Source organism: Sus scrofa, chromosome 11 (genome assembly GCF_054392235.1).
Source record: "Sus scrofa isolate SSC_HxYL_T2T_F1_AM1 chromosome 11, Sscrofa_HxYL_maternal_Yorkshire_Landrace_v2.0, whole genome shotgun sequence".
Classification (NCBI taxonomy): domain Eukaryota; kingdom Metazoa; phylum Chordata; class Mammalia; order Artiodactyla; family Suidae; genus Sus; species Sus scrofa.
In genome coordinates this window covers 83,500,607-83,519,388 of record NC_139393.1, presented here as the reverse complement: position 1 = coordinate 83,519,388, position 18,782 = coordinate 83,500,607, and the positions used below count along the sequence as shown (strand labels likewise).

Below are 18,782 nucleotides of genomic sequence, written 5' to 3'. Positions count from 1 at the left end.
ACGTTGCTGTGACTCAGGTGTAGGCCTGCAGCTGTAGCTCTGATTCGACCCCTAGCCTGGGAACTTCCACATGCCATGGGTGTGGCCCTTAAAAAAAAAGACCGAAAAGAGGCTGGGGGAGCAGGACCTGGATGGTCCCAGAGCCCACTCCTCCTCTCACATACAAGTCAGCTCCAGGCACAGAAACACAAAGCCCCGAGTAAATTAAAATGAAGGAACAAATAAATCAAAAGTAACATTTAAAAAAATCTGGGGAGTTCCCTGGTGGTGCAGCAGGTTAAGGATCTGGTGTCAACGCAGCAGCTCGGGGTCTGTGGCTGAGGTTCCATCCCTGTCCAGGGACTTTTCACATGCTGGCATGGCCAAAAATAAAAAGAGACTCTGGGATGGCATAAAATAATTCACTCCCTCTTTGGGTGTCTTTTTGTTTTTTTTCTCCTCATTCCAGTTTTACTGAGATACAATTGACATAGTGCACTATTTAAATTTAAGGCATATAACATGGTAATTTGGCCAACATATATCACTCAGTGTATGTTCGCAGTAAGGTTAGGGAACATCCATCATCTCCTACAGGACAAAAGAAAAAAAAAGGAAAACAGTATGTTTTCCTTGTTCTGAGAAGACTTAGGATTGACTCCTCAGCAGCTCCCGTAGATAACACACAGCTTTGTAAAATATATTTATCACACGGTACAATACATCCTTGGTGTTTTTTTGCTTTTTGCTTTTTAGGGCTACACCCTCGGCATATGGAGGTTCCCAGGTTGAATCAAAGCTACAGCCACTGGCCTACGCCACAGTCACAGCAACACTGGATCCTCAACCCACTGAGCGAGGCCAGGGATCGAACCCGAAACCTCACGGTTCCTAGTCGGATTTGTTTCCACTGTACCATGGCAGGAACTCCTACATCCTTAGTATTTTTTTATCTTATACCTGGATGCTGGAACCTTTCGACGCCCTTTATCCAATTCCCCCTCCCCACCCCCACCTCCATAAACACAACTCTGATCTCTTTCTATGTGTGTTGCCTGTTTGGTCGTGAAATATAACTGACCTCCAATACGATGTTAATTCCTGATATACAACAGTGATTTTAACGCATTTCTTTCATTGTCTATTCAAAGGGACGTGACTTTTGCGTTGAGCACACAGGATTTAAAAATTTTGCATTAAGCGAGCTCATCAGTCTCACTTTATTTCTGCTTCTTCCAAGTCCTGGGTGGCAGATGGCACAATAGAGAGGCATCCTTCCTCCTCCTCCACGTCTCAGAATTAATTTATTATTATCTCCCCACCACCTGTTCTTGTAATGGCTGGATGGGGAGGCCCGAAGCCTTCGTGCTGCTGCTCTTTTATTCAAAAGTCCAGATTGTTAGATAGGCAAGACCTGGAGCTCTGGGTGATTCGGGTTTTGTAAGCCCTGGGACCCCTGGAGATTTAGTGCTTAGGAGGTTCTCAAAAACATCGATGGTTCAATTGCACCAAGAACCTAAGTCCTTCTCTTTGGAATAACCACTTAAGAAGCCATTCGTTTGGTTATTGTTGTTGTTCTTTCCTCAGAATCATCGGGGAACGACTATTACAGACAAAACAAATACAGAATATATGAACTTGAAAAAAAGTGTTGTGCTGCCTGCCCAAGGATTTCATTTTAACAACCGTTTATGCACCTAACCTGCGCTGTAGGACAGCCCCTTAGGGCCTTTCCGGTGCTTTGATTCCAGGATCACCCTCGGTATTAGGGAGACTCACACGCGAACTCTTTAAGGCCCCACGTCACAATTCTTGCCACAGTTTTAGATTTCACAGGGTCAGCAAGTGTGCGCCCCCAAGGAAGGGTGGGTTTCGGGGCCTCCATGCGCCCTCCTGGACTTGGTCAGAATGGACATTCTCGTCCCTGAAATCGTCTTTGACACCTGACTTGCCGTTTTTAAAAGATGCTGTTTTGACTTTGATAACCTCCGCCCGCCACTCCACATGCCTCGCGTTTCTTTGTCTTTTTCCCCGGGCTTGCCCGCGGCAAGGTCTCACGCTGTCAAATCATGGGTGGAGCTTGTTATTTCCGATTTCAAATCATTTTTATTTTCATCCTCAATGCCACGTCTTGGGAGTGCATGTCAGGGCAGACTTTGGAGAGCGAGGCACAGTTAATCCCTGAAGTCCCTTTTCTGTGTTATTTTTTTAACATGTAGGTACCCTCAAAACTGAAGGAGTTTCATTCTTCCCTCTGACCAGGGACACATGCCGTCTCCTCCTTTGGGGTCAACCATGGCGTTTCTACTTTCTGGTTGGGACAAAAATCATCTTTTGGCTATTGTATCTTATTTGGTCAAAAATGTCTTATCCTATGAGGATGAGAATCAAAACGTTTCAGAATAATGGTAGTAATTTACTAAACATCCTCTCACCACCCTGTGCTCACACACACACACACACACACACACACACACACAAACACACACACACACACACACACACACACACACACACAGTGAGAAAAGGCAAGCCAAATACCAAGCCAGGACAAGGACCCGGATCCTCATGGCTGCATTCCCTTTTATTCTGTGCTTAAAAATGAATGGATATCCAACGTCTACACTTGGCACAGCCCAGGGACCAGCCTATTCATGTGATCTTTCCTGGGGTCAGACAGAATCAAGAATAGGACACGTATTTATTCCTCTTCTTTGCCTGCCTCAAGGCTGTCTGAGCTCACACAGGAAGAGCCAAAGTTAAGTATTCTTTTGCTACTCAAAGAGCTACAGGTCGTTTCTGTAGCAGGGCAGTGAGGTACAAAGCGATGATTCTAGATAAAAATAAGGGCAGCCGGTAGTCTGCACCGTCGCCGGCGTCGTTCCATCACACTCACTGCCACTGCGGGCGGCAGAGTCCATATCCCCGCCTTTGCCTGCCTTTGTTCTTCTTTTTAAAAAATCGTATTCGTGTGTAGTTGACTTACAATGTTCTGTTAGTTTCCTGTGTACAGCCGAGTGACCACTTACACCTGCACACACACCTGCTTTTCAGATCACGTTCCCATATAGGTTACCGTTAAGCCAGCGAGGGAGTTCCCCGGGCGCTCCTGTAGGTCCTGCTTCTTCCCGATTCCATAGCGGTCGGGCGTGTACGTCCATCCCCACCTCCTCGGTTATCCCTCCCTTAGCGTTTCCCCTTTGGTAACCATAAGTTTTTTTGTTTTTTTTTTTTTTTTTTTTTTTTTGTCTTTTGTCTTTTGTTGTTGTTGTTGCTATTTCTTGGGCCGCTTCCTCGGCATATGGAGGTTTCCAGGCTAGGGGTCGAATCGGAGCCGTAGCCACCAGCCTACGCCAGAGCCACAGCAACTCGGGATCCGAGCCGCGTCTGCAACCTACACCACAGCTCATGGTAACGCCGGATCGTTAACCCACTGAGCAAGGGCAGGGACCGAACCCGCAACCTCATGGTTCCTAGTCAGGTTCGTTAACCACTGCGCCACGACGGGAACTCCGGTAACCATAAATTTAATCTGGAAATCTTTGAGTATGTTTCTATTTTGTGAATATGTCCTTTTCATCGTCTTTTATGAGAGACCAGGGGTTGAATCGGAGCGATCGTTGCCAGCCTGCACGCCAAATCCCTGACCCGTGGAGTGAGGCCAGGGATCGAACCAGCATCCTAGTTGGGTTGGTTTCTGCTGAACTGCAACGGGAACTCCCTGAAATACGGTTTGATTCATCTTATTTTGGCTTTGAAAAAGCCTAAGTCAGATCTTCACAAACTATCTGTAATATTTTACTAGGTTTGACTCTTATTCTCATCTGCCTTTTTTCTGGCATAAAATATGGCATACTCCATGTATTTTGTGGTTTGCTTTTTTTTTTAATTAAATAGTGGATCTTTGAAATTACTTTACATACCACTTTGTAGAGAGCTTTCTCATTCGTTTTGTTTTGGCCGTTCCTGCGACCTGCGGAGGTTCCCGGGCCAGGGACGGCAGCCTCGGCGGAGCGCCGACGACACTGGATCCCTGAACTGCTGGGCCACCAGGGAACTCCTTGGTTTTTGTTTTTGTTTTTTTCTGAGAGATTCATTTTTATAACTTTTATATAATTTCATAAGGAAGTCCAGGGGCAGGGAGAAGCATTCTGGAGCTTGGGGCTCTTTGCATATGTAGAGTAATTTATTTCTCCCCTTCATGTCCGTCCTAGTTCTCTGGGTTCCTTTTGTGACCCATACCTTAATTTTAAGTGAGCCTGCAAACTCCAGACTTGTGACCAGATGCCGATTTTCACTACACCTGCCTTACGGCTTCAAAAGTGAAGATGACCTTGAGGTGGTGACATTGCCTGTCTCCTGACTACGCCAGAAACAGAGTAGGAGGAGCCCCAAGCTTCTCGTTAGCTGCCTTCGTCATGTCAAACACAGTTGAAAACCACCACCACAACCCATCACGTGGACTCCTCCTCTGCCACGTTTGTCTCTGAGAAGAGCCCCGCGGTCCACCCAAGGCAGAGCCATGCCTTCAACAGGCCCTTGACTTTCCACTGCCCGGGAAGGAATGAAGTGTCTGCTTCACACTGGATACTGCCGTCTACCCCGTTGGGATGCCAGTGGGGCCTCTGCTGCCCTCAAGCCAGCAGATCAGGCAGATTGGATGCTGATTTCCTGAGAGTCTGACTGCTGTACCAATTACTCTCCGGAAGAGGCCCAGGTGAAGGGCCAGCCAACCCTAGCTGGTTTCTCCCAGAGTTGTCACAGGATGGCAAATGGCTTACAGAACCTGAATCTTGGCTGACTTTGTCAAAATCGCCAAGATGCCTCCAGCATCAGAATGTAGCTCCAGAGCCATGGTCCCACCTGCCATGTTGGAAGGCCACCCAAATGACCGACTATGTACTTCTATCAACATCGTTCTGTTTGGCCCAGTGGCTGCTCTTGAGCACAATTTCTTTACCATGTTGAAGCTACTTTGTGACCCTGACGGTGCTGGGCCTCTTAGGGGTTCTGCTGAATTTGTCTGTGCTGCCCCCTTAGGGAAGGGGGGATGTGTGCAGCTGCGATTTCCAGCTGTGGTTATGGTCCTGGGAGGCTGGGAGGGCTGAGCTGACGACCTGGCGATGCTCCTTCTTGACTGGCCTGAGTGGCCCAGGATCTCTGGTCCCCAGGGCAGCACTATCTTTTCCTCTGAGTATAAGCCTTTACGTGTCCTGATCCTATCAATTCTGTGTGGCTGATGGTGGGAAAGAAACTTGTCTTAGGTTTATGCATCCGGCTGCTCCAGCTGGAATATTTGGAACAAGGTTATGCCCCTTCCAGGGGGCCCTGGACCCGTGTGAGTCCTTCAGGACCTGTGGCAGCTGCCCCACAACTGGCAGTAAGGATGGCTCAAATCCAAGGTAGGCTGTGGTATCCTGCTGCAATTCTACTGTCACTCTGTTCTACATTTCTGGCATTTCTCAAGATTTTGGCCCACCAAAGTCCTCTATGATTCAACTATGAAAAAATGTGGTGGAGGTGTTGCTTGTGGCTGCACCCATGTCACATGGAAGTTTCCCGGCCAGGGATTGAATCTGAGCACAGCTGGGACCTATACCACAGCTCACAGCTCACAGCAATGCTGGATCCTTAACCCACTGAGCAAGGCCAGGGATTGAACCCATACCCTCACAGACACTAGATGAGTTCTTAACCCACTGAGCCACCATGGGAACTCTTGGTCGAATATTTAAAGGGTGGTTTTCAATTTTGGAATATTTGTTACACTGGTTGATTTTCCAGTGGTGTCCTTCTCCAGGTAACGGATCCCATGATGGTTTCCTATGAGGAGATGATAGGAAACAGCACAGGCCCCGTGGCACTTGAATTCACTGAGAGCAAATTTGTTTTTGCTTCATTCGTTGGCATCAAGGGCTTGACAGGAGCCAGGGGTAGGTTTGTTCTGGATTAAGAGATGGAAAGTCAACCCAGGTCAGTGTTCGGTATAATAGAAAAACCACAAACGAAGTTTAGATGGAAACTTTGAACCAGGAATAGTTGTAAGTGAAAATATCAGTATGTCCGGAAACTACATAAAGAAAATGACTATTTAAATACTGAGAGTTGCGATGAAAACCAAAAACTAGGTTATATTTGCAAAAGTCCTAACTTGTATGAGTGTCACAGCCTTCAAAATCAGAGTGAAAAGGCAGGCATAGGGAGATAGAAGACAGTGATTATTAAAAATGCTCCTGCAAAAAGACAACAATTTTCTTTTCTGTCTTTTGAGGGCCGCACCTGCGGCACATGGAGGTTCCCAGGCTAGGGGTCCAATCAAAGCTGCAGCTGCTGACCTACACCACAGCCACAGCAGCATGGGATCTGAGCCACGTCTGCGGCCTACACCACAGCTCAAGGCAACGCCAGATCCTTAACCCACTGAGCGAGGCCAGGGATTGAACCCGTGTCCTCATGGATGCTGGTCAGGTTTGTTAACCACTGAGCCACGATGGGAACTCCCAAACCAACAATGTTGACTATGCATTCTCATTACTGACCTTCTCTGAAGCCAGATTTAGGTGTACACATAGAAAAATTAAAAGTGTGGCTCAGTGGAAATGAATCTGACCAGTAACCATGAGGATATGGGTTCGATCCCTGGCCTTGCTGAGTAGGTTAAGGGTCTGGCATTGCTCTGAGCGATGGTGTAGGTCACGGACGCAGCTTGGCTCCCTCATTGCTGTGGCTGTGGTGCAGGCCGGTGGCTGCAGCTCCAATTGGACCCCTAGCCTTCCATATGCCACACCTGGGGTCCTAAAAAAAAAAAACGTTGTGGTGGACACATTTTTGCCTGAAGAGATGTTTGGAATTAAGACTGAGGTGCTTCCTAATTAAGACTGCAGAGGAGTGAGTTGTGGGCCTCCTGGTCTCATGCGGATTGTGACACTGTTGCGCGGACTCCCTGCGGTCTCCCTTCTCTTTTGCTTGGGAACTTTTCTTGCTTTTTAATAGATAGACCGTTGACCTCACATCAGCGCCGAAGTGCAAGGAAACGACAACAGTTCTCCAAAGGCAGAATTCGCTGAAGAACTCTTTCCTGTGGAATGCGCATGTATGCACCACTGTTTACAGGAAAAAAGTGTCCAAAATGCTACATTTGCAGCGTTAAGATTAATAATTTTACTCTATGGTGATGCTGGTGAACCACCCTCCAGGCTCTGTTGGGTGGACTGGTTTTATTAACCATACAAGAGAGTTTGATGGAATTCCCTTTCACGGAGCCACCAAAGCAGGTTCCGTAAGAAAACCGCCTTCCCAACCGAACACGGTTTATATACTTTTCAACCCATTGTTTAGATCATGGGTGTCCAGCCTCTTTGTTTGCTGAAATCTTAACAGAAGAAAACCTCAAACTGAATTTGGTTTTATTCCATTTTTCTTTAGGGCTTTGATCTTTCCTCCTTGGAACGTATCAATAGTTTCATTCTCTCTCATTTTCTTTAGACTTTAGAAACTAAGTGGTGACATCAGGAACGTGTCATCTGGACAGACTCTGGAGGTTTCCTTTGAAGCAGCACATGCTCCCCGGGGCTACAGGAAAAGGCAAGTTACGCCAGGATGTCTGTCGATGACTAATTCAAAGGAAAGCGAAGGCACATTTGATGCATATTCCTGTTATAAAACAACAATTGAAATAAATGCATAGATTTATTCGCCTTTGATACCTTCTTAGGAGGAGACATCAAGATGTCCTGCTGCCACTGTAATGATCTAGTAAACTACATACAATCCGGATTACACTGTGCGCTCAAATCATTCCCAAAGATGATATTTTAAGTAGAAATAGATTTTTTTGTAAATCTGAAACGTGATCTGAGAAATTAGAACAGGTGATAGAGATAGGAGTATTATGGGCATCTAATAAGACGGACCCTTTGAAAAAGTCACCTTTAAAGTTGTAACAAAGCATCCAGGATTTTAGAGAAACTTAATGGAAGCCGCAATAATGGAACACTGCAGGGGTCTGTGGTACTTAGCTAAAGCGAAAACTACAAAGGTAAGCTTCCAGGCTGTAACCCAGCATGTTACAACCCCTTGCTATGTGGGTAACTTTGTAACTCACGCGGGTAGAACATGGCAGAATTTGTTTGATAAAGTCACATGGCTTATGAATAAGATGTAAAGGAAATAGAATGAGGTGAAGAATATAGTTTTAGTTTTTTGAAAGCAGTGCTACTGTGTGGGGAAACCATGAACACTTGAGATAATACACCCCTGCACAATAAATAGAAATGCAATTGCTTTCATCTCCATTACCCAGATTTTTATGTGCAGCTAAAAACCATTTGAAAAATAGAATGCAATTACACTAAACTTTTACTTGGAACGCTGGTGGGGTTTTTTGTTTTGTTTTGTTTTTTCAGCTTTGAATGTTTTGGGTTGTTGTTGAACATTCCCCAATGCGAATGAAAATAAAAACACAACTTTTTAACTTCTAACTAAAGATGTCCATTTAAAAGATGGAAAAAAATTAGCAGTGCAGAATAGCAGCCCCTGGGTAAAATGGGTCCCATTGTGGGATGTTATCACGTAGAAACCCATGCCCTTTCTGCGACAGAAGCTGAGTTGGATGTCTGGCTGAAAATGGATAGAAACAGAATTTTCCAGAAATGTATCCAAACTTCTAGACGATAGAATTCACAATATACTCTTTGTCCAAGTTGGCTAATGCTCATATATTTGAAGTTCATTAACGAATCTAAGATTTTAATTGGTTGTTGCTTTTATTGGGTAGCATAATTCTACTAAATTATATACTCCTATTGAAGAATACTAATGATATATTTTTCCACTGTAGAAAATACATTTTAAATCATTTTAACCCACTATGAGCATTTTGATAGCTGTTTTTAGAACCCCTTATAAAGCATTTTTTTTTAAAGCAATACACTTGAGCAGTGTTTGGACACAGGGTAATAATTCATACCAATTATATTGCTAAACATCAGGTCTCAGGCTTGATAATATATCATAATTTATGCCCTATGGTCTGATAATAATTAAAATACCTTCATTAAGTGTATTGCACACACACGTAATTGTTGAAATCTTGCCTCGGTGGAGTAACATTCAGTGCTTTATGACCCAGAATGGTGACCCCTGTTGGTGATCCTGACAATGCTGCCGTCATTAGAGAACCATTCGAGTGCCCTCAGCACCCACACAGACTGGGCCCTTATCTCATGCTATTGTGATGACTGCTGCTGTCCATACCACCGCGGCTACAGACAGGCTTTGCATGTGGGCTGACTCCGGTACGATCCGCTGGCTGTTAGGTGGTGTCAAACCTGCACCCAAATCTCTCCACTGTGGGGGACAGACAGCAAAGCCCAAAGGAGACTGTGTTTCAGAATCATCAAGGGGTCTGGCCTCCAGCTCTAGAGGAGCAACGTTAGACAAGACAAAGGGATTATCAGATCAAAGACTCATGTGTAATCAGATTACAGATTCAATATTTATGAGGCTCCTGGTGCCTCGAGTACATGCAGGTCCCTCCTGTCCAAGTCCCACACCGCGACCAGGTTCCCAGCACCGAGGGAGACCCATGTGCGCCCGGCGGCTTGTGTCATGTTCACTTTCCCGCTAAAAGCATTCTTTCAGAGTTTCACTCAATGGTGCAGCCCCCAAAAGATCATTTCACGATGTTTTTCAAGATAGATTTCCTAGGAGTTCCCTGATGGGCTGGTGGGTGAAGGATCCAGCATTGCCACTGCTGTGCCTCGGGTTTGATCCCTGGCCCGGGAACTACCATGTGTTGTGGGTGCGGCCAAAACACCCCCAAAGATAGATTTCATTACAGTAAGTAGAAACTTTCGATACAGTAAGTATAAAACCTAAAGATGAGGGTTTATATGCTGACGGGCTCCTTGAAGCTCCGAGCTGCAGTTTCAGGTCTGCACACAGATGAGGGGAATGGGACCAGGAAGCAATGCTGCTGGCCGAGGTGAAAATACTACGTGCACCGCAACCCGACAACCGCAGGGAGTGCTCAAGACACACGAGAAACGAGTTCTCACAAATCCAATGCCTGAGCAGTTCCATCGTCACTCGGTTCTCAATACATCCTCTGAGAGTACTCGTAGCAGAAATCCAGTCCACAGCTTTCCCTCCGTCAACGTCATGAAGGCCCCACCCTAAGGTGGGACCAAGGGAGCAGGTGCGTCAAGGCACGCTGGTGTGGCTGTGGCTTAGCGCCCGAGGTGAAGAAGTCGGATGTCAGGGAGACAAGGGAGGAGGAGGCAGGGCGTGCGGAGGCGTGGTTGTCGAGCTGGAGGCTGGTCGGACACCTCCCTGAGACGGTTGGATGACATGAGTCATGGTGCTGCTTAATCGTGTCTTAACTGCATCCTTTCATTGTCTGCATTCTGACGCTTGGCCACCTGGGCCTTGCTGGTGCTCGAGGAGCTGCCCCACCCAAGACTGGCCCAGTCCTCGAGATAGAAAACCACCCCAACCACGCCAGAGCCGGCACCCCAACACTCTCCCATGCCATGCCACCCTCCTGCTGCCAAGGGCCAGCAACTGGACAACCGCGGGCAGCCTCGGCGCCCAAAACCGTCCAAACCCATCAGCGCTACACATTCAGACTCAGCCTGTCCCATTCCACCCCGTGAGACCACAGGAAGACCCAGGTGCTTCTCTGGGTGGTCCCGCCAGCAGGGGTGGGATTTGTATCACAAATGCTCTTTCAGTGGAAGTCCTCACTTGGCTTATTGTTTTTTTTTTTTTTAATTTTTCTTTTATTTTCTCCCATACCTGCAGCACATGGAAGGTCCCAGACTAGGGGTCAAATGGGAGCTGCAACTGCGGCCTATGCCACAGCCAGATCCCACCTGCATCTGCAACCTGCACCGGATCCTTAACCCACCGAGCGAGGTCAGGGATGGAACGCACATCCTCACAGAGACAACATGGGGTCCTTAACCGGCTGAGCCCCAGGAGGAACACTTATTGGCCTATTTTTATTCATACACAATAAACATGTTCTTCCTACAACTGGTGTGTATGCCTACCCAGCAGTATGTATGAATAGCCATAAAAATCTTTATTTAGAAACAAATCCTAGGGAGTTCCCATCATGGCGCAGTGGAAACGAATCCAACTAGGAACCATGAGGTTCGATCCCTGGCCTTGCTCCGTGGGTTAAGGATCCGGCGTTGCCGTGAGCTGTGGTGTAGGTCACAGACACGGCTCGGATCCTGCGTTGCTGTGGCTCTGGCGTAGGCCAGCAGCTGAAGCTGGATTCGACCCCTAGCTTGGGAATCTCCATATGTCGCGGGGGTGTGGCTCTTAAACAAAAGACGAAAGGCAAAAAAAAAAGAGAAAGAAACAAATCCCAGATCCTGACGTTTGCAAGAGGCAGCAGGAAGGCGGCAAGCTCAGGAAGGCAGGCTTGGGAAGGAGATGGCCTGCTCGCCCCTACTTACCAGGTCAGGAGACAGAAGCGAAGGTGGAACACAACCGCAGCACGGAAATAACAGCACACCGGAGCAGAGTTGTACCCTTTTATTGGCACAGTAACTTTTCAAAGGCCGAGAGGCGTAGGGAGTTCCAGGGAGCAACACAGGATGTGCGGAGGGCCGGGCTCAGAGCTTCCCAAAAGCCAGGAGCGCACGAGGGTAAGCAAGGCGGGTGCGCCACCAGCGGGGGCGGGGGCCTACAGCGGGGGCACCATGCAGCAGAGCCGGGCGAGGACAAGCGTCTTGTGGGCGGCATCACTGCTCCGGCCAGAAAATCTCCGTGTGAAAATGTGTGCGGCGTAGACCTTTGAACGGCTATGACCCCTGCACACCCCTAGCTATGAATCTGAAGCCATGCGGGTTTCCAGGCATGTCCCATCATTTCCTGTAACCTCCGCTGAAGTCAGAGGATGAGATTTCAATAAAGAGTTCACCGTCCTGGCACCCAGACGTACTGGCTGGGCACAGGGAGGAACCGCCCCCTGATGGATGGACACAGGAAATAAGACCAGGGACTCTGGCCGTAGGTTTGCAGGGCTTGACACTGCGAAGCGAAAGCGACAACACTGTCTCGGATTTTTAGGTACCTAGCATTTCAAAAGAAAAAGGTATCTGGAAAAAGAAAGTTCTAGAAGTGATTTTTTAAAATCTGTATTTTGAAGAAAGGGAGCACCACCAATTGCATAAAGTTATAAAATACAGTAACCAACATGTAAATAGTGACCAGGATTGTAATTCCAATAAAACACAAATGCCCACAAAGAAAGAAAATGTACGTCCTGCAGGGTGTCTGATCGGAACATGAGCGGAGTCCAAGAAACACGTGGTCGGACCACATCACATAGAAACAACTGGACGAGGACGTGGGCGGGGCCGGCTCGCCTTCCCACCGGCTTCCCCCTCCTTGTCTACACTTGGCCTGGCGCTACCCCCGGGGGAGCAGGGCCCCAGGCCCCCTGAGCCTCAAGCTCAGCGTGCGCCCCCGCAGAACAGGAGAGGAAGAACCCGCGCATGCGCACAGGCCCACGCGCCCCCCGCCCCCAGGGCGTCTCGTCTATTTCGCCACCGCCCTGTGCGTCTCCCATGGGTGTGTGCAGCCCGCCCCCGGCGTGGACCCCAGGTAGAGGCAGCCTCTGTCCGTGAACCTGGCATCCCAGGTTTCACCCGTGAGCCCTGCCCATCACATGGTGGTGTCCCAGAACTCGGGGGGCAGCCTGCTACAGGAGGCCCCCTCGGGCTTCTTCAAGAGGGTCGGCTTTTTGCAGGGCGGCGGGGGAGGCGCTCTGGGCTCCGAGTGGCCCAGGATCTGCTGCCAGCCTTCGCGCTCCTCGCAGAGCTTCCGCCTCCAGTCCAGGAGCTCCCGCAGAGCCACGCTCTCGTTCTCTGACACCCTCAGCTGATGGATTACCTGGGGGAATGGGGGAGAGGAGCACCAGGTACTGAGAACGAGTGAGGATTAGAAGACCCACCCCTGGATGCTGCCCGGGGTGGGCAGAGGCCTCGTGCATCCTCTGTAACCCCCGCCCCCCGCCTCTGCTGCCAAGATTCGTATCCAAGGTCAGCGGCCGGCTGCCAAATAAAGATGATGGATGTATCTTGGAAGCCAGTTAGGACAGGTACACTGGTGAACAGGGGAGCTACCTCTAGTTATACAGGAAAGCCTCAAATGCCTCTGCCCTCTGCCCCCCCCTTGTTACATACATTCTCATGACACCTCCTGCGTTTTCGTCTTTGAATGCATCACAGCTGTAATTCTATTCCCAGCAGATGTTCCTGGATTTCTCCAGCTTCACCCCACTCCGGGATCCACTGGTCTGTCTTAGCGCAGTTACTACTCAACACCATTTAAGGTCACATGACCCCACTCTGACCATCCTGCACTGACCCAGGAGTCCTTTGCGGGAAGGCAGCAAAACTTACAACTGTATCCACTGCATGGTCTGGAAGCTTCCTTGGAGTCCCTGAAGAGAGGGAGCGCTTTTCCCCTGGGGGCAGCTGGGATAAACAGGCTACATAGTGTGGGCTCCCCCTTCTGCCAGCAGCCAGCAATCTGGAACAGCTGCCCGCTGCAGAAACCACCTTTTCTGTCAGTTCTACAGTTAGTATGTTGGTTAAAAAAAAAAAAAGAGAGCGAGAGTGTGATGGAGATTCTGGACATGAGAATGGGAACGCTGCGGAGGATACAGTCGAAACAAGCTGGCTCCTCCCACCCTGAAAGCACCCACTACTTTGCTTCTGGGTCACTTCCTGCCCTTCCATCATGACAAAGAAGGAAACAAACGGAGCATCACGTTGGCTTATGTAAGGACAGCCCCTTGAAAGCAACAAGGGCAGCCAGGGTTCCAGACAACGGTAAACCCCACACCTTCTCCTGGACACCCACGCCTGTCATTAATCTGCAGAATATTTTAAAGCCTGAAACCAAGGCGCTGAGCAGAATGTTGAGACGAGATGTTAAGCACAGAAGCCGTGAGAGCAAACCCATATCCAAAGCACAGAACTAGGTTTCTGGAACTGGTGGTTAGCAGAAAGCATTTCCTCAAATAGAATCTATAGACAACCAGAAAAAAAAAAAAAAAAAAAAAAAAGCCTAACAACAACAAAAAAAACCTTGTGTGTGTGCAAAACAGGGCTGCGGTTGTTCAAACCCTGAAGCAGCCTGAAGCCATGGATAGAAAGTGAGCCACTCAAGCAGCATGCACCCTTAGAAGGGGATTTTTCTCTCGGCTCCAGGTCTGCACCAGGGTGACCTGGAGTCAGAAGGCTCCTGCTGGGAGTCTCTGCTGGAGCCGCATTGCCTCTGCTGTCAGGGGAGTGAGCCAAGACAGCAGGGCAGAGAGTGCGCATAAATATTAGTTATGTCATCCCCACTCGAGAGTGCTAAAGGTGTGTCAGTACTTGTCTAAAACCCTTTACAAATATTCAGTCACGCAGTCCTCCCCAGAACTCTATAAACCCATTTTGCAGATGAAGAAGCCAAGGCACAGAGAGGTTGAGTAATTTGCCGAGAGTCACATGGAGCGGGGTAGACACAGCCACGCTAGCTCCAGAGTCTGTCTTCCTCGCGTCCACAGCGCTTACGGCTTAGCGAACAACTGGTGTCTGGGATCTGACACATGCTAAAGACCGGGGCCCATACGTTTCCCCTCGTTCCTTCTTTTTCAGTTGGGACTCGAATGATGTCTGGGTGTTACTTTCACCAGGGGAGCTTAGCTGCTCCGTTTTCTCCTCCCGTCGATGCTGTGGACTGCCTTCAGCCTCAGCCTTATTTCCTCCGTGGATGCTGAATGTCTGTTTGTTCCTTGGCACACATTCAGCAGAGAAAAGCAACCTCGGAAAAATCCTTCTTTGGATTTATTCTTAGGAGAGAATATTTCATTGATCATCTCAGTCGATTATTTTCCCAACACTTCCTGAAGATATCATTTTTCTGAAGTTACGCAATTTCAAACTGATCTATTAGAAACAAAACAAGGGACTTCTCCTTCTGCCTAGGAGGTTGAGGTCATGGCAAGTTACTGCTCTCATTGTAAGAGTGCAAAAAAGGGATAAAAAAGTTTGTAAAGTCTAGTGGAAAAAAAAAAAAAAAACAATAAGCAACACATTACCTTCAGAGGAACAACGAGTCTGGCAGCCGACTTCTAAACAGAAACACTGCAAGTCAGAAAACAACAAACTAAAATGTACTGAAAGAAAGTAACTCACCGCAGGATTCCAGACTCAATGAGAATAGCCCCCGAAAACAAAAGTGAAATAAAAAATGTTTTTGGGCAAACAAGAAGGAGGAAATTTGCTATCATAAATCTTGCCTGTGTTTTTTTTTTAAGGTGAAGGAAATGATCCCGGATGAATAAATGAAAACGGAAGGAAGAATTAAGGACCCTAAAATTAAATCCCTGGGTAAGTATAAGTTCTGTGTTGGGAATGTATTAGAGACACCATCATTATTATTATTATTATTATTGTTATTATTATTATTATTATTATTATTGTTTTGGCTGCATCCACAGATTGTGGAAGGTCCAGGGCCAGGGACTGAACCCGCACCACAGCAGCAACCTGAGCCACCGCAGTGACGATGCCAGATCCTTAACTCATTAGGCCGCCAGGGAGCTCCCTTATAGACTTTAAGTCATGCGTAGAACAGCATGCCAGCATTAACTGCAAAAGTCAGAGGGGTTATGTGGAACTCAGAGGTTCTAAGGTTCTAGCAGTACTAGGAAATGACAAAAGTGATACAATCTAAGATGAAATAAATTGAGGATTCATGCTTTATTCTCTAGCAAAAGTACAAAAAGAATATGTGTCTCAATCTCTAACAAAACCAAGGAAAGCATAAACACTGGACCAACAGAATCCAACCCCACCCAGCAGTGGGCGCTGCCCTCCCACAGCCGTATAGCAGGTGCTGTCTTTATTTTCCTGCTGCTGTGACCACATCCTCTGTCTTTAGATCAAGCACAAAATACATCCATTCTCTATTTCTTCTCAATCCTAAACTCTTTTCAGCGGATTTTCCTAAGGACCAAAAATAGATACGAGGTGTGACCCTCTGCTAAGACCTTCATAATAGGAAAGATTGAGAGATTGAATCACTCCATGGAGGCAGCACCCATCTGCTGAGAGTGACTTTCAGCAGCTGCTGATCTGAATTAGGCTCGTGAGGAGGGATTTTGACATCAAATGTCCCGAATCCCCTGAATCCTTTTGCTTCACTAGGAAGAAAAAGCCCGCTATCTCCTCAGAGCTTCTCGGCATTTACTAAAAATGTCTGAATTCTCCAGCACATTATAACAGGTGAAACTTACACACACAAAGCACTAGAAGGCACTTTCTTAATGAGGATATCGACGGCTTAAATAATGTAGGGACACAGAAGAACTCGGTCTTCGAATCAACCACCGGGAGCTGTCTACACTTCCTTGATAAGCAACAGTTTGACTGATGCTTGCAATAATCCACTAATGCTCAGAATAAACCCTCTTATCGAGGGAGCCCGTGGACGTGTGTTTGATGTTATGGAGATGCATAGGTATGGAGTAAAACCTAATAGGATATAAAGGAAATGGCATACATGAGATGCTGAAATAGTAACATTATTGACCTGCATTTAAAATGCCACAGAGTCTTCAACAAAGGATAAGATTCCGTGTAACTGATAAGACAGCAATTGACAAAATTCTGTGTAGTTGATTCTGTGACACTTGATAAGTCACTGCTTTCAACACCGTGACATTCAGTAGGCATTTTAAAACTATGATCTGTGAGACAGTAAACAGAAGATCTGAAGATGAGCAAAGCATGCCCTGACTGGGGATGTTTAATCTGCTTTATTAAGATGGATTAAATTTATCAAGTCCTGAGGCCCAAAAGTTGTATTTGTCACAGACAGCAAAAGAGCTTTAGTATTTTTCGGAGGTCCCGTTGTGGCGCAGGGGTTGGCGAATCTGACTAGGAACCATGAGGTTGCGAGTTCGGTCCCTGCCCTTGCTCAGTGGGTTAAGGATCCGGCGTTGCCGTGAGCTGTGGTGTAGGTCGCAGACGCGGCTCGGATCCCGTGTTGCTGTGGCTCTGGCATAGTCCGGTGGCTACAGCTCCGATTTGACCCCTAGCCTGGGAACCTCCATATGCCGCGGAAGCGGCCCAAAGAAATAGAAAAAAGACAAAAAAAAAAAAAAAAAAAGAGCTTTAGTATTCTCGAATAGCAAATAAGCACAACTATGAATGTTATTTAAATGGTGGTCAAGTGATATACGAGATATAAAAAGTATTCATAATATTTTACAGCATGGTACAAACATCTAAAGTATTTTTGTCATTCTTTAAATTTCATATCCTATAGATAGGAACAAAAACCCTTCGACTTCCCTTGCCATTATTTGATATTTCACCATAAATTTAGTGTTATCACTAAAAAGGCAAGAATGGTTTTCTAACACAAATTTAGCTTCTGTATTGAAAGGGCAACCATTTCTTTTCAGAAAAGGTGCCTCTGGGATTAGGGACTCCCCTGGCAGTGTGGACCTGGAGTCAGCGGGCTCCACTCAGGTCGTATTTCTCCCGACTTGATGGTGGGATAAAGGCTCTGCCTGTTGGCGTCTTTTCACTTCCATCTTGCTTCCTGTTGCTTTCAAAATGCATATCTCCTCGTCATGTCACCACTCCAGTTAGCTTAGTTCCTTATTTTTTTGAATGTTTTATAGAACGGTGTTTTGTTTTTGTTATTTTTTGCCTAATACCATTTATTTCATGTTCCCCAAACAGGCTAGATTAATTTGAGAGGATACAAGTACGGGTCACCCCTCTTGAGTGGACCTAAGGAAGGCCCCTGGGATGCTGGCTATGTGCTCACTTCTGATCTGGGCAGTGGCTTCGTGAAACATGTTTGTTTGTACAAGTGCATGAAGCTGCGTACTTCAGATCTGAACTTAAGCGATACCCCCAGTCAAGTGTACAACAGCGCTGTCCACAACATCATCAGCTTTCCGAATCGGAAGGCGAGAGCCGCAGCTGTGAAAGTAAGAAGGGTTCCCCACCCACGAACCTCTGGGGTTCAACATGGCAGGGCTTCTGTGCTCCATGAAAATGAACTTTGGAAGGAACTTTGAGACATGCCAACCATGTAAGTGTCTTCATATCTTCACATGGCAGGGAGATGGTTAACAAGAGGGGTTGTTAATGTTTTTGTCTGCTTTTACCTTTTACCTGAGAAAGGGGCTCTATGAAGGAAGTGGAACCAAGCAGGACCGGTGGGCTCCTGGGCACAAAAGCCTTTCTGTGCCCCCTCCTTCCCCCCATTTCTTGTCTGTAGGGAATGGGCTTCAGCCACTCTGACCTTCCCTGAGCTCCAAAGGAGGAGAAGCAGAGACCAGGCAGAAGCAGTCAAGAAACAACAGTGCAGCCTTGGGGCAGGATCCTGATTCCCCCTCAAGGGTTACACAGAAGAGTATCTTCGAGCTCTCCTGCAGAACTGCAACCTCCACCAAATGGAAGGTGTTAACTACTTGATGAACATTCTTTGTTCCAGAAAGAAGGTCAAGGGTGCAATAGCCTCAAGGACCACCAGACCAGTCCTGGGAACCTCCCCCCAGCTCTGAAGAAGAATTAAGCTTGCCTCCACCCTGATCCTTACCTGTGACCCTACTTTCCATTCCCAAACTAGAAGACCACTTCCTGTTCTCTCCCAAAGGGGGGCACCGTCTTTAGGGCATTAGCCCGCTGTGGCCTCCTTTGCCTGACAAAGCTGTAAAAGACACTCTTTTTTTCCTTTGCTCAAACCACTGTCTCCATGTTTCCAGTTGG

The 18,782-nt window shown here is 47.3% G+C and overlaps 1 protein-coding gene across 3 annotated transcripts in view; it reads right to left on the bottom strand.

The window, feature by feature from the left end:
* Positions 1-11,511: 11,511 nt before the first annotated feature.
* The window catches only part of MYO16 (myosin XVI), a 539,824-nt gene continuing 532,553 nt past the window's right edge, over positions 11,512-18,782 (bottom strand). For 2 of the 3 annotated variants that reach the window (XM_084982290.1, XM_084982291.1), the window contains one exon: positions 11,512-12,888. In XM_084982290.1, the coding sequence (XP_084838416.1) occupies positions 12,661-12,888 (228 nt within the window). In that variant the 3' untranslated portion in view covers positions 11,512-12,660. Of the gene's footprint in view, positions 12,889-13,400; positions 13,574-15,088; positions 15,135-18,782 lie in introns of all 3 variants that reach the window. The other variant, XM_084982289.1, reaches the window with a different exon arrangement.